Source organism: Grus americana, chromosome 1, assembly GCF_028858705.1.
Source record: "Grus americana isolate bGruAme1 chromosome 1, bGruAme1.mat, whole genome shotgun sequence".
Classification (NCBI taxonomy): domain Eukaryota; kingdom Metazoa; phylum Chordata; class Aves; order Gruiformes; family Gruidae; genus Grus; species Grus americana.
Window position 1 is genome coordinate 101,845,996 of NC_072852.1, and position 15,802 is coordinate 101,861,797.

Consider the following 15,802-nt stretch of genomic DNA (forward strand, 5'->3'; position numbering starts at 1 on the left):
CCAAAAATCCAAACTCTTACCTGAGCCTTCACAGGCTGGGTCTACATCCCAATGCAGTTCACCACTGGTTGTAATGTCACCAGTACATTCTAAACTGGAACACCACTTAAAGAGGAAACTGGAGATTCATAAATTTGGGGAACCTCAAACAGAAAATAGAAGATAATTTTAAAGTCAGTTATATGCTGAAGGATCTTTCTATAGTTTGGGCAATCAGCACCTGACTTCATCAAAATATTAATTTGCATGCCACTTCTATTGTTTTGGTTAAAATTTTTTTTCTCCTTATATCACTGTAGCACCAGCTCCAGTGTAAGCGTGAGACCTGAAGCAGTGAGACCAGTTTTTAAAGTCCTAAACATGGTACATATAGTGGATCTTAATCAAGACATTAAATACTTGTTTTAATAACTAGGAATCATTGCTTTGCACAGTGAATAAGCTCTCAGTTACGTATTTTGGACTTCAAACAGACACATTTCTATATCTGGGTGTTTACAAAGAATGCAAAGAATTTAGTAATAAAAACTGTGGTCATCCCCTAGTTCTTTGCCAAAAGCTTTAACACAGAATCGAAGGTCCCATTTGTTCCAATTTAAAGACACTGACCATATAGATTTTGGAAACAACCAAAGTTTAAAAAAAAAAAAAAAAAAGACCATCAAGTGAATGTGCATCACAGGCTCTGCAATGTCAGCATGCACATGTATGTATCTTTATTCCACAATAAATGCAGTCTAAATCAAACTATTTTTTCCTCAAATAAAGGTTCATGTTCCTTCATATTCTAGTGGGTAAGATTAAGCACACTGACTGCTACAGGAACCCCTGATGCACACTGATCTACCATACTGATTTATTTTTTCTTTTTTACTTCAAGATCAGCTGGTTCATGTTTCTGTAACTTCTCAAATTGCATTTGATTCATTTAAGTTCTCAAAAAGAGAAGTGACATAGGTAATGGTGATGCATACATGGCATATTAGCACTGAGCAGAGCAGCAATAACAATACATTTAAAAGATTTACTCTCTTTGTAGTTTGCATATATCACATATATGCTGTTCAAATACTGCACAGGATCTAAATGTTACGAAATGCCATAAAAATGTGAGTAAGTCTAAACTAGTCTTTGTTGACAGTAGATCATAAAAAAGACAACCAACTTACCATAATTCCCTAATAAAATAAAGCAACTGTCAAAAAAATCTGAATATGTTCAATACCTAAGGAAAAGCTTGAAGACAAAATAGATCCGATACACACAGCATATACTGCTGCTAAAACTCTGCCAAATTTACACAATACTTATGAGAGGTATCCACTAAAACAAAGTCTCTTTGCCATCTGAGGATGAAGTATCTTTTTCCCCCAATGTCAAATCAGCCCACTGTGAATCATTATTCAGTTACACTTTCACATTCAACCACATAAACTTTTGACCATATTTTTCTAAATAGTGAAGGTTAACTATTACAGATACAGCTTAAAAATCCTCATGTAAGTATTACAAGTCCTTAGAGTAGGAGACAGACTAACTACCATACAGTCTAATTTTCTATTAAATCTGTAAAAGCTTTCAGCTCTTGACATCATCTACTGGTAATTTCTTACATGACTGGAGTATTTTCTCTCCACCCTGTGTCTACAGCTATAACTGAGCTTCTGTGATTGCAAAGATAAGGATAAGAACAACATACAGGTCAGAAGAAATGGCCTTAGTCTCACACTGAATTCCCCCAAAAATTGCAAGTGTAAATTATGCAAGTTTTGTCAGAGTAGGGATTGAGAACCTGCAGCCCTGGGCCAGAGGCTATGATGACATTTCACATAGCTGCAAACACATTTTAGGTGTAATTTTTTGTTTGAAAATTTACAACTAGTATGTGCTTGAAAACTGAACATCTGCCTCAAGATAGTGCATCACCTTGCAGAAAAAAAAAAAAAAAAAAAAAAAGAGGTTGTCTCTGTGTGGGAATTTATTATTTAAAAAAAACCCAAACAACCCCAAAAAGTAAGAACTTCTTTTTCTCCTACCACATTTCTGAAATGCCAATTTACCACAGGGTTGGAAAACAATTGTCTCTCTGGAGAAGCAAGAGACCAAAAATCTGCAGCTCTGGTTTTCCAAAGCACTAGATTGCATATACACATCTTCCAAAAATAAGCCTTGGGAGGTCAGAAAAAGGAAACAAAGTAACTTGCATAAAAAGAAATGAGCAAATACAGAGAGTATTTCCATGTCCAGTGTGCAGAAATCTTAAAAAGTAAACAGACAATGCAAAGGTGATCTGGATTCCCCAATCAAAAGAAACAAGTTTCATTTGTTCTCCCCCATAATAGAGGAAGAAGGAATACAATTAAAGAAGCTGATGAAGCACAACAGGAATTTCTTGTATTTACACATACAAGTGGAAAGGAAAAAGTAATGTAATCTTTTATCAAATTTCTTGAGGAATAACTGACTGAACACATTAAATATTTAGATTTTAATTCCTCATTTTAAATCTTCCACTGTCTATAATGTTGAAGGTAACAAATTCCACCAATCAGACCAAACAGCAAAAAGATATACATCCTAAGGAATTGGAGGTGAGGTAGCAAAACTGTTCCCACCTCCTTTCCCCTGAAATAAATGGTTCCATAGTGCTAAGTGAAGCTATCTTTCAAAGCAATTACTTACCAAGGAAAATGGTTACATTTGCAAATTCACTGTCATCACACAAAGAATGAGGTAAATATTTGAATACTAGTTTCCTCCAAGGCCATGTATGTGTTCTGTGGTTCCCTGGTGATCCCAAACAAAATGACCAGACCTTCCCATTAGTTCCCTTCAAATTTGAAGCGCGTGGGAACTCAAAACTCCAAGAGGCTGCGATGGATCCAAACTAGCTACAATACATCTCTGACTCCCAGTCAAAGCAATTACTCAGCTTAAAGCTTCAAATTTATGTCAGTATGGACCCTACAGTACATTGACCCACAAGCCACTGGGAGTAAAGAATTACATGGCATCCTTGAAGGAGCACTAAGAAAGAGATGGGTGAGACAGTATCGAGTGAAACCTAGACCAACACATGCTTCAGAGGTAGTAAAATATCCACAGATACACCTCCAGCTGAAAATTCTACAGATATGGCTGTAACCAAACCTTTTTTCCAACCTCAGTGGGAAACAACTTAGTAAATTTTGCAATGACTTTAAAAAAAAAGAAAATAGAGAATCAAGATCTATTAACTATAAGTGTTAGTTATGGTTTTGCCTCTATCCATACATATCTTTAAGTTAATAAATTCTGATGTTTAGTTTGCTGAAAAAAATGAGTAGCTTTTAGGTAGGTTTCTTCTTTCCTGTCAAGAAACAGCAGCAACCTACAAGAACGCTGCTAACATTGTTTTTCTTTTCTCCTTCTACAGGTAACAGGCACCTATCACCACCATCTCTAGGATAAGCACCAAGCCCTCCAGGATTTACTGCTTTCCAAACATTCTGAAAACTCACTGTAGAATTTTCTAGTGTAGGAAGTTATTCAAAATTCAACTACATATTGTAACAGGAGCACTAGCCACTGTTACATCAAATTGTGCTGTAAGACTCCAGGTAAACAAATAGATTGAACCATAGCAAGTCAAGCTGTGAATGTATGACACAATCCTTATACGTAATTTAGCCACGCCTCAACTGTCACAGAATTGATCCATTGCTAGATAGAAAAACATTGCTTGATATTACTTCTCAACACAAAATACGCTTATTTTTCACACAGCATGCAGCTCATTCATTTTTACATGGTGCCATGACAAAGTTTGCTTCAAGTTTATGGTTTAGAGTTTACCTCTTTATACGCATGCTTCTACCCGAACTTACTCAAATATGTCTCTTTTTATTATAAGCATCTCCAAGGCCTTCTTGTAATAATTTTTAATCTCAGTAAGACAAGAGAAAGAGGATGGTGAAATGAAAAGTCACTCTGTTTAAAAAAGGAGAGCATATCTGGGGACTTTGGTTTGTTACAAGTATTTTCACTATACTTACTGTAAAACCATAGAATGTTAAGAGTGCCAAAATTCTATTTTACTGAATTGCTACCCTGATTTAGAACATATGCTAAATCAAAGCCAAGTCTTAAATTTTACTATCGGATACAATTAACACCAAAATGCAATTTCAAGTGTGTAAGTACCTTACTCTATTCAGGACACAGCAATTTCTTGCTGAGCTGCTCTAACAAACACTGCGCATACTCAATACCATGCACCTAGGAAACCTCCATATAGTATCGTTTAACTATATAATCCAAACATGTTAGATAAATGAAAACTGTCATTATTACTCTCCCCCTAACCATGTGATGATAAATACCACCACGTGCAAGGTAAGACAAGCAGCAAATGCATTAACTGTCTCGTTCTGGAAGAGAAGCATCTCAGCAAACAGCAGCAGCACAAACTATAACTACGTTAGCTGCTTAAGAAACCTTGACAAATGACAACCTGATGTCTGAGGGTCCTGTGAGGAGCCCTTAGAGGAGGACTGATCAGAGGAGGACGACTGTGGCGCTGAACCCTCAGCTAGCTCTCGCTGTCTCTGTTGTTCTGCCTTCTTAAGCCTCAGTCGCTGTAGACCCCTACGGATTATAGCTAACTCAGGTCCCATTAACTCTGACAAACAGGGAGGGGCTGGAGGGGAGGAAAAAAAAAAAAAAAAAAAAAGAATGTATGTAAAAGAAAGAAGCATTGAACATATAATATACAAAACAAGGAGGAGGGGACTGACCAAAGAGAGAAGCAACAGATACTAAATGGAATTACAGTTGGGGGGGGGGGGGGGGGGGAGTAGTAAATCATTTACTAACATCCAGAAATTATAAAATAAAATACTGCAATTGTTTTTATCTTCCTAAATGCACGAATCACAGGACTTAAGAGTTCAGGATTCATGCCATACAATACATCCCCTCCCCATCTCTAACACTTAAATCATTTAACAAAGAATTATTTAGTGAAAATAGATAGATCCTGACTGATTCAAAACAAAGCAAACGGAAGTATTAATTTTCGTGTTCCTAACACACATAACAAATGAGAATATTCGTGGTGGAAAATTATGCAACTGTGGTCTGCAGGTAAATTTTCAAAATGAAGGTAATTTTTTTTTCCACATCAGGAAGCTATTAGTACAATTTTGATCAAAACAAACCTGTGTAAAAAGTAAACCTGGACTATGGAAACAGGTGGCAGAACAGCATCTAAACAAAAAATACACTTTACTATGAACTCATTTTTTATCTCAGACATTCCCAGTGGGTGAGGATTCAAAGTCTGAAAACACTGTGAAGTGGTCCTACAGAGAAAGTAATTTATTGGATCATAAACAATTCTTAGTATTTTTCAGTTCCATCTTTAGAGACTTCACTGCTTTCATCATTTTGTCTTTATTCATTTGCCAGTTATACCATTTTGGCATGTACCAGTTCACTGTCTGATTAAAAGTATTTTTTTCAAACTACTATAAAAGTAGGCATCCAAGTAATTTTTTGTTCTTTCCATGCTCTTTGAAGATTTTTCTCCACTTACACAAGTGCTGTATAGCAAGCACTTCTCTTTATACAACACAGATTGTGTCTTTATTAAAAATAGCTGAAGCACAACATTGACCCCATAGTAGGGTAGAGAAGTTAATTCAGACTCAAATATTCACATCAAATGCTCTAGCAAGTTCTTCTATACACTGCTAGCCTAGACCTATCCTGAAAGTATTTATATCAAGGGCATTCTGGAGTATTTTGTAGATATGAGGAAATCTGCAAAGAAAAAAAAAAATCGGTACTATGAAATGTTAAAATACTAGTGAGCATTACATTGGCATGTAACCTTTTATCCAAGCAAAAGCTTTACAAATATTCTGTAACCCTTATTCACCCTTGCTGAAGCAAGTAAATTTTACGTTTTCTTTCATAAAAAAAACCAAACCCAAAGACATAAATCAATCATTCAAAAATCAGTGGCAGACACCAGTTACTATTGAATAGTCATGAGCTCTAATGCCCTCAGTCTAATACTACTTCTGGGAAATACATCCTGCCAGTTTATGGTTGATAAGTATAACAAGAAGGAAAAAATATATACTTCCTAAAAGGAACATGGCATCAAAGAGGTTTGCTATGAATAGTTTTCATGTACCGTGAACATTTATGGAAATCAGAACTCCTCACAGCCTAGAAAATGCTTTTAAGGAAATTTCAGTTCTATCTAACAGTTGCAGTTTTCAGTACTTGCTGCTGATTTAATTCCACTCAGTCTACAGACAGTTGCAATTTAAGATGTAACAAGAACTACAATTCAAAATGTAAATAGGTAACTCCTATCATATGTATGTTCAATGATAACACTTTCTAACACATTTCAGAATCTCTGAGCAAATGTTTATTTTGCCAGCAAATGGAGTGAGAAAATGGAAAGGAAAAAAAAAGCTATTGCCACTTCCCCATTCAAAATTTAAAAGCAAAGTTACCTTGTATCAGAACACATATTTAGATTAAGCTTTGTCCCAATTAGTCACATTGCCCCCTAGCCCCACTCCCAATGGTACCAACGTGTATCTGGAATATTCTTTATGGGGGGAAAAAAAAGCATTATTGTATTTTACAGTTTGTTGTATGTGATGTTTATTTGTGGTTTAAAGCTACAGCATCTGAAAACTAATGTAAAAAATGAATTAATGGTTTCCACTGAACAGGCTGAGCAGGGCAGGAAAATAAATCTATTATTTTTTTTCCTTGATGGCAGTATGAAAATCTCCAGCAATTTTCTGTCTCATTATTAAAAAAAAAAAACAAATTCAAACATAGTGACAAGAACAAGCTACTGAGATTTTGCACTGATCTTGTTGATTATTTGCCACTTACTCAAGTGTTCCAACTGTATTTTCTAGAATATACATTCTGATGAAGAGACTTAGCTCAACAAGCTCCAGCACTGAACCATTTTTGTACTGACTATTTTGAACATGTACTTTTTTAAAACATTAAGAGATGAAGTAATTCGGATGTAGAAGCTCAAATGCTCACCATATGGCCTATTTTCTGGAACACCATACCAACAATATATTTGAATTATAATACCTATGCAAAGGTATTGCTATTTCAAAGACAGTATTACCATCAACGCCTGCGTTCAGTACAGAAATCTGTAGAAATGATTTATGGAAAGCTGTTTATAAGCCTGTTCCATTCTGTGGTATGAATTCATGCTCCAATTCTAAAGAAGTCATTACCCAAAAACATATTCTTCATTTGCTAACTCTTTGCTACAATATTCAAACCAACACTTTAACCAAAATGATGGCTGAAAGCATCTTGCTTGCCTTCTTCCATTTTCCAAAATGCTTCCCCAGTCATCCATCCTTTACAACACACCTCTATCTGGTCTTCCTACTCAACTCCACTGCATTTAAACTACTATTCCTATTAGGACTTTCCCTATCTTGTCACCCGCAAAAGCAGCAGGTTTTATTCACCTGTAAATGCACCTAACAACTCAGGGAATCCTGTTCTTAATGCAGAGTGCAGTGTTTTCATATTTATAGACTAGAGATTGTGAGTAAATAAAATCTCATAACTGAGCACCATCATGGGTTACGTAAGTATACAAACATTGCAAAATGGAAATTCACATTCAAGCCTACCTATTCATAAACACTCCTACTACTCTGCCATGACCTACTGCCTCTGGCCAGGAGATTCTCCTCTCCCTGAGCTTGCCCATGTTACCCAAAGACTTGTTTTACAGTAACTCAAGTGTTTTAAAAGCAGGGCAAACTAGACAAGATGCTTACTAGGTGTGCAAACATATAGTACCATTGATTTTACTCCTGCAGGAGTCCTGTAGACAATTCAAAGATGACTCCTGGTCCTAATACTAAAATCTGCATACAGCAATAAAGAATATTAGATAAAGTTGGGGATTTTTTGTTTGTTTTCTGTGCATTTGGTGTTTGGGGGAGGGTGGTGCGATGGTGACTTTTTAAGAATCAGCAGCCAATCTGACACCCTGTTTAGGTGTAGTCAAAGGACCTATCAAACATTATACAGAAAATCCAACAACAAAACAATCTGTCTGTTATTGTTGTCATTTACAACCTGTAAATCCGTCAACAAAACAACCACTGTATCCCTTTCAAAACTAAATATATGGAGAGTCTTAAGTCCAAAGTAACAGTGGGAAAGAGGAAATGCTCTTAGAGAAGAGCTGCATTAGGAAATAACTTCAGCTCCGTGCTAGCAGAATAAACTTTTACTTAGAAATTCAGACAGATTCAGAGAAAAAGAGGAAAACACTTTTTCTAGTCAGGATATAGTCTGTAAAATGCAGGATAGAAAATGCATCATAATTCCAGAAATGCTCTCTAGTGCATTATCATTATACAATCCACAAATTTTCAATGTTGTAGCTTGAAGCAATTACTTTTAATATGGGACATACTCTCATGGCCACTGTAAGCTCCAGAATACACCATATACTTCAATAAATAGATAAATATGAACCCTTGGTAATGGTATGTGTGCTCTTCGGTAGCTATCCTTCTGTACCAAAGATAGTGTCAGCTAAATTGGGTTACACTGAATTACAGTAGATCCCTTAATTTTTTGTGTGTGCATTGTGAAAGACTTGAGATTGCAGCACGCTGACACCAATACTAATAAAAAACATAGATTACTAAAAGCCTCTGCTACTAAATAAATTCTCTAGTCTTCACTTATTCTAGAATAATGGTATCTGACTGTGGATTGTCATGCTTCTGCTCACTATTTCCTCTAAATAAGTTTCAGACTAGTTGCAAAGTTTGAAAGGGTGAGAACGATACATTTAATGAAATTCAACTTATGTCTTTAGCTTCCCTGCCTTTCAGATACCTCATCATTTCTCACCTGTCCCAAAGATTTTGGCTGCAGCAGCCACAGTACGCTGAATAGCACACTTTTCCCTGGGAAATCCCTGTCTCTCCTTTACTCCAGAATATCCAATTTAGGGCCTGAAGATGCTATCAGTCACCTTTTCAAATAACAAAGACCTTGATTTTTTTACAACAGAATTGGTACAAGACAAAAATATGAATTTAAACAAAAAACACAGGATTTAAAAATAATAAAGTCTGAACCTTGTAGGCATTTTGGATCACATCAGCCTTTCCACCACAACTGCGAGGCCTAAAAACTCACTTTAAAAAAGTAAAAATAAACTCTTGTGCGAATATTTAACACTAAAGGCTGTGGCATCTTTTCCTGCATAAATATGGAAAAGGACAAGTCAAAGCATAAGGTGCTCTTTTACTACCCAAATAAGTTTCTGACATTGACAGTGGAATATACTTTCTTCTTTTTCCCACAATAAGAACGGAAGTCTGTATTAAATACAGATGAGTTGCATCAAGATATACAAACTTAAAAATCAATATGTACTATAATTTATTAACCAATAATGGAATATCACATAAGGTGAGCCCTTTCTATCCAGATACTTTTAAGAAGCAAAAAAATAACATTGCTGACTCTGAAATGCTGAGGACAGATTCCTGCTGAAGAATACATTCTCTACTTCCTCTGATTATAACAGGCATAGGTTCTGCTATTCATTGCACTGATGCTGCTACAGCCACATCACAGTTGAAAACAGCATGATGTTACTTATACTCCATGAAGAGAACAACAAGTTTAGAAAAGACAAGCAATATTATTTTTTTCCCCCTAAAAAACCAATACTGGCTATCCCCTGAGATTCCTTCTCAAGACAAACGTATACAGTTGATGGTGTTACTCTTTCTTTAGACCACAGCTGCAATCACTTCGTAACTATAAAATACCTAGTCTCGTTAAGGATGTGCAAGAAAGAAAACAGATTGAGATCAATTACCCAAAATATCCTAAACCAAAACAGTTTCTTATTGAAAGTATTTTTCATAAAAAATTACAAGATGAATTTCTTCTCACCAGACTGATGGAGCACAGGTTGAGCTGAGGCCCCTAAAGAAGGCCTTTGTTCATTATCAGGAGAGGACAATAATGAAGTTGAAGGGGGACTTTCTGTTGAAGATGATGTTGAAGGAGCTTGGGCTGACATTGTAGAAGAGGAAGATGATGGAAGTTGCTCAGAACCATCTACTTCCATTGCAGTTTCTGATTCTGTACTAGGCGGCACGTTATTAGCAGCAGGAGCATCCGTCCGATTAGTCCCACCTTTGATTAAAAATAAAGCAAGAAAAAGAGAGCCCAAAGGTAAGCTTACTCTGTCTCTAAAGATCCGTTTCATAGGGCAAACAAGTGTGCTCAGTTCTTCAGAGTGCACTAAAAGTTTTTTGTTTACACCTCAGAAAGGCTGATATTCAAGGCCCGGACATCCAGTATAAACACATCACTGTAATTATTACTCTTGAAAAGAAGGAAATCACCTCTGGACCGTGATCTTCCTCGTCCTCGATTGCTTTGTGCAACCTCACTAGCTTCTTCAAACCACCTTGACAGCATGTCTGACATCCTTTGCATTAGAGAGACATTAGGACTTTGCTCCCCTGTAAAACAAGTAATGCCAAAGTTTTACATGCAAATTTACAAAAGCGTTAATTCCCCCCCCATCCCTTTTTCCATTAAAAAAACCCAACAACAGAAAAACACCTGCACTTCCCCTGAAGCATCTCCTTTATTCAGCACAACAGTCCAGCAAGAATTGCCAGCTGAACATGGCATCACATAAAAACCAACAGTCCTTCCACCTTTTCTGTTTTACAGTCACCTGTAGCTTTTGTACACATGACATTGTGAAATTTACGTCATTCAGTTTTAAATGCTGGTTAAATAAGCTAAGAAAGCATAGATTTTAATGTTTTTCCAGCTAATTATACAACAACCAATTTTATCATTAAACAATGAAAAAGCAAAAAGACTAGCCTAAAATTAGCATATGATGTTTTTAACATTTCCAAACTGCTTCTTCATAACTTAGATTTTCCTTATAAGCACAATTTAATACAACCGCAAAGTTCTTCTAGGGGTTTTAATTTTCCATTTTGGATCAAGTGTCAGGATTCCAAAGACTCTGAAGCAGCAAAATCTTTTCCATACTTTATTTCAACATAACTGAAAATATTTTCTTCTCATTTTATTTCTGGTTTTACCATATATGAAACAAAATTTGTATCACGAGAGAAGATTGGAAAAATTCCATTTATAAAGGGTAGAAATAGAATATTTGAATCTAAGTGGGTTTTGTATTCTGTGAATTTATTTTTTCCTTTACGCATTGGCATCTTCCAATAGAAGACCATTCCACTGGACTGGACCATTCCACTCATACTGAAGTAAGAGCTTCTGCTGGCCCTTTAGCCACTTTGGAAATACGTAGTGTTTAACCAACTTTTGGAAAATTTTTCTAACTGAAGACCTTAAGAAACAGAATCCCTGTAAAGTACAATTATCTGTCAAAATACATATATGAAAAATATTTTGATACCCTGCATACAAAAGCTAACACTGAAAGATTCTGGAGCATACTTGGGAAGAACACATACAGTGAGAATATGCCTCTCAAACATCAGGGCTGCTACCTGCACAGATGTTACAAAAACTGAAAGACTAATCAAATATCTGATTATGTTTCAGGACTGCATATAATCTTCACTGCTAGAGTAGAGCTTGAATATATCATCACTAGACCTTGCTTTTAGATTATTTGTATTAGTTTAAAACACATTGTTGGGCATGGAGAAGGGAAGGGGAACATACCAACCCACCAATCCCAAAAAACCGCTGCCCCTCAATCTGACCCCAAAGCCCTTGTCTATTCTCATTTCCACACTGCAGGTCTCTGACCCTCGCCTGGGATCCCTCATTCCCTTTCTGTACCCCAGGCAGAGGAGCTCTGACCTCAGAAGCTTAAAACACAAAAAATGGAATGCAACAGCTGAAGAAAACAGACAGAAGGTGGTTAATGATGGGAAAACAGGACAATCAACAGTTCACAGATAAACAAGTCACAGGTCACCACATGCTTAACTAATGCAATGTAGCTATTCTCAGTCACTATACAGTTTTATCAAATAATGCATAATAAAGATATTGAAGCTTTGTTTTGAGAAAATAAAAATCTAGCCAATGTCTATAGTGGAGGAGTCCTTTTCTCAGGCTTTATTTTTCTCCCCAGCAAATTTACTTGATATTACGGGGAAATGACAGAGAGAAAATACTTAGCTGAAAAAAAATTCAGCTAAAAAGTAACTTTGTGCAGGGGCAAAGCCGCAACTAATTTTGATGGGGAACACCTGCAACAAAAACAACATCAGTAGTGTCCCTAATATGAGGAGGTATACAAATAAGGTCTGTGGAATGAAAGCACCAAGTAAGCAGAATGTAAAACTGTTAATACTGTGATATTAATATAAGGCGGCACATGATGAAACTAAGAAAGCACTTTAAAAGAAAGGAATGAAAGTATTCCTTTACACAGTGGGCACTGAACTTCTGGAAGTTTTTGCCATAGAAAATATTATCAACAGGTTCAAAAAAGGATTACAGAAATTCACAGGCAATAGAACCACATCAGATTCTAAAGGAACAGATGGGAATGTACCCTCTGAAGTTTCTAATGGAGTAATTCTGAATAGCGGGGGAGCAACAAAGGCAACAGACTAAGGTGATGGGCTCATGTTTTCTCCCTAAACAGCATCTCCTATTGCCTGTGTTGGATACAGAATCCTATTCTACATGGACCATTAGTCTGATACAGCTAGACACTATTATTCTAGTTGAGGGAATCAGAATATGAGAAAACCAACAAAGAAAACCTGGAAAGGGAAATGGTAGGCAGAAAAGGGAGACAGATTTAAGTGAACTAGGACAAATACTTGTAGCCCCACGACCTGTCAGATTTAAACAGAAACACATCATTAGCTGATGAGTAAGAAGAGTGACAAAGCATCCCCTGCCCTGCTTTGATATCCCATTTTCTGACGCTAAAGCATAGCTTTGGAAATGTTCTATCTACTTGAAACCTCAAGTAATTGAGTAATATATTACAAACATGAAAATATAAGCATAAAAATTTAGTCACTACGTGTGTTTTATAAAAAAGTGAAAGACACAATATTAGAATCCTATTGCTTGGAATTCCAGTCCCCTAATGTAACCATTACAGAGCATTTCATTTATAACAATTAGTACATGTAAGGCTTGACTACAAAAAGGGAAATATGTATTTGTGTTACTACATAACCAGTAACAATGAAGTAAGCTCCCCTTAATTTATATCAGCCTAACTGAAGCAATATAATTTTTCTGGTAGGAATATTTTCAATTCAGACATTTTTAAAAAAATCACTGTAGAATAGCAGTTCTGTGTTAAATTCTAAGAAAACCATCTTAAGACCTGGCTGATTCTTAAAACATGGGACAGTTTAATCTGAAGCGCTTACATATTTCAGAAATACTTAGGAAAAAATTGGAAAATAAACCCCAAAACAAACAAACAAAAAGCCAACAAAAAAACCCCACAACAAAAACAAAACACACAAGCAAAGCCAACAACCCCACCCACAATTGCATACACTTTACCATCTCTTTCTCGTTCACTCTCAGGCCTTGCTCTTGGTCCAGTATCTGACCAATCCCCTCTTAGTCTCAAACGTTTAACAGGAGGTTGCCGTAACTAGGAAGGGGGAGAAAGAAAGAAAAAAAAAAAAAAAAAAAAGGAAGATAAAGGCATTACAAAGCTATTTATTTGGACAGTACAAAATTCTAAGTCTAAATATAAATGCAGTATCTATATCTCCATTTTCTTAAGTTACATAAATTTGTATCTGTCACAAAAAAAGGAATGTCAGCCATATGTTCAGATCAACTATGAATAAACACAACACTGTATCAATAAAATGCAGGAGTTTTAGCTACACCGTTCAACAGTAAATCAATGACTCTAAGAACTAATGCAGCTTTTATTTTATGCAATAGTAACTTTGCTATGTTAATTGAGGCTTTCCATACTGAACAATAATAATAACGGTTTTCCAGAATTCAGCCTGAATTCTGCAAAAATATTCACCTCTTCATGTTAAGAACTATACTGCAGCTTCAGCTTAAATGTGGATTTGCAATTAAACAAAAGGGAAAAAACAAATCAGACGTTAACGAAATAAATAAATTTTATTAAAATAAACTCTAGTTAATTTTTTAAACTATGGCTTGGTTTTGGTTTTTTTAACATTTTTATAACACAGGGGTTTTTTGCAGCAGGAAAATATAAAACAAGTACTATATAGGTAGTGTTACTTTCAGCAACTTGAAAAGAAACAGCTAGTGCTTTGAACATTCAGAAAGGCAGTTCAGAGCTTGAAATTAAGTGTATTGGTTGGATATTTCTGGCTTAAGAACCAAAAAGGTGAATAGTTGTGCTGACAATTTTAAATTAAATACAAAACCCCTGCAGTGAAAGCATATTAAAGTATTCACTTTCAGGAGCCAGCAGATTCAGGAAGAAAGCTTTACATTTCTTCTACTCTATATATGTTAAAGCTAGGCTGAAATAAAAATAGCATTTAAGTAAAATCATCCGGCAAGAAGAGATTACAGGACATACTCTGTGCCTAACAAAGAAAAGAATACATAGGCTCTGTTATTAACAGGTGGTCCCAATCTTCTCTCTCTATAACAACCGTGCAGTCAATTCTCCACCAAATTACTTCACATCAAGCTAACATTACACAGAAGAAAGGGAGAAGTGCAGAACCATTTGTTAATCTCATAATTTTTCTGGGTTCCTCTTTGCTTTCTCCTGCCTCAGCGAGGTAACAGCGTAACTCAGCTGGACATTCTTCCTCAGTCCTATAAATCTACATCCCCCTCTGGTCAACAATATTTGTATTAGTAATGGCAGCCTGTGGCCCAGTAAATACAGCATAGCCATTGCTAGTAACAGGCCACAGGCTTAATAAGAAGGTAACAACAGGAGACTCACACTTGTTGGGCTTTGTCTGGACTTCACTTGCTTGGAGTTTCTTTTAGCTCATTTAGCTACAACAGCAATTGTCTAGTGACCAGGTGATGATCACCTTATTTGCTTTAGTTTTGCTTAGATTTGCATAGATCTGTGGCGTACAACCTCTTGTTAACCGTTTTGATATATACAGGAATGCCAACTAGCTAAAGTGTGCCAGAAAGGACAACCTACAACCACAGGATACTGATGCAGCATAAAGAAGTACAGGCATGGGCTGACAGCAGATATCCTGCAGGTGTGGGTAAAAGAGGACACCAGTAACACCTTCTCAGCAAGTCACCCGCGGCTGTTAACTGTGCTGTAAAGGCTGGACCCAACTAACAACTGTTTTAGGGGTAACAACAAGGACAAAGAATACACACTTAAAAGCAAAACCATGCCATACTGGCAGTCTAATAAAGATGTAAAACATACTTAAAAACATATAAAAATGGCCTTCAAGCAGACTCTACGAAAAAGTCATGCTTCTCCCAGCAAAGAGGAAGAAGAAATCACCATTGTTATCGCCACCCTCATCCTCCCAGTGAAGACAGGAGGATGCTGACAACTCATTATAAACTCTCTTGAGGCCCGTCTCAGACCAAAGGTAATGGCCTCAGAATACAGAGGGGCTTGTGAAAGGGTGAGCATAACGCCAGGAGAGAAAAAACAGGAGTGGGTGGTTGTGGGGGTGCAGGCGGAGATATAACTCCACTGTATGTGTTGGGTTTGCATGGCAAGGTTTTGGTAGCGGGGGGGGGGGGGGGGGGGGGGGGGGGCTAC

The 15,802-nt window shown here is 36.5% G+C and overlaps 1 protein-coding gene across 8 annotated transcripts in view; it reads right to left on the reverse strand.

Annotated features, from left to right (window-relative positions):
- The window catches only part of DCAF6 (DDB1 and CUL4 associated factor 6), a 95,248-nt gene that overhangs the window by 39,733 nt on the left and 39,713 nt on the right, over window positions 1-15,802 (reverse strand). For 5 of the 8 annotated variants that reach the window (XM_054832471.1, XM_054832436.1, XM_054832463.1 and 2 more), the window contains 3 exons: window positions 13,600-13,693; window positions 10,446-10,565; window positions 9,988-10,233 (listed from right to left, as the gene is read on the reverse strand). In XM_054832471.1, coding sequence (XP_054688446.1) covers window positions 9,988-10,233; window positions 10,446-10,565; window positions 13,600-13,693 — 460 coding nt within the window. Of the gene's footprint in view, window positions 1-4,492; window positions 4,679-9,987; window positions 10,234-10,445; window positions 10,566-13,599; window positions 13,694-15,802 lie in introns of all 8 variants that reach the window. The other 3 variants (XM_054832416.1, XM_054832406.1, XM_054832426.1) reach the window with 1 other exon arrangement.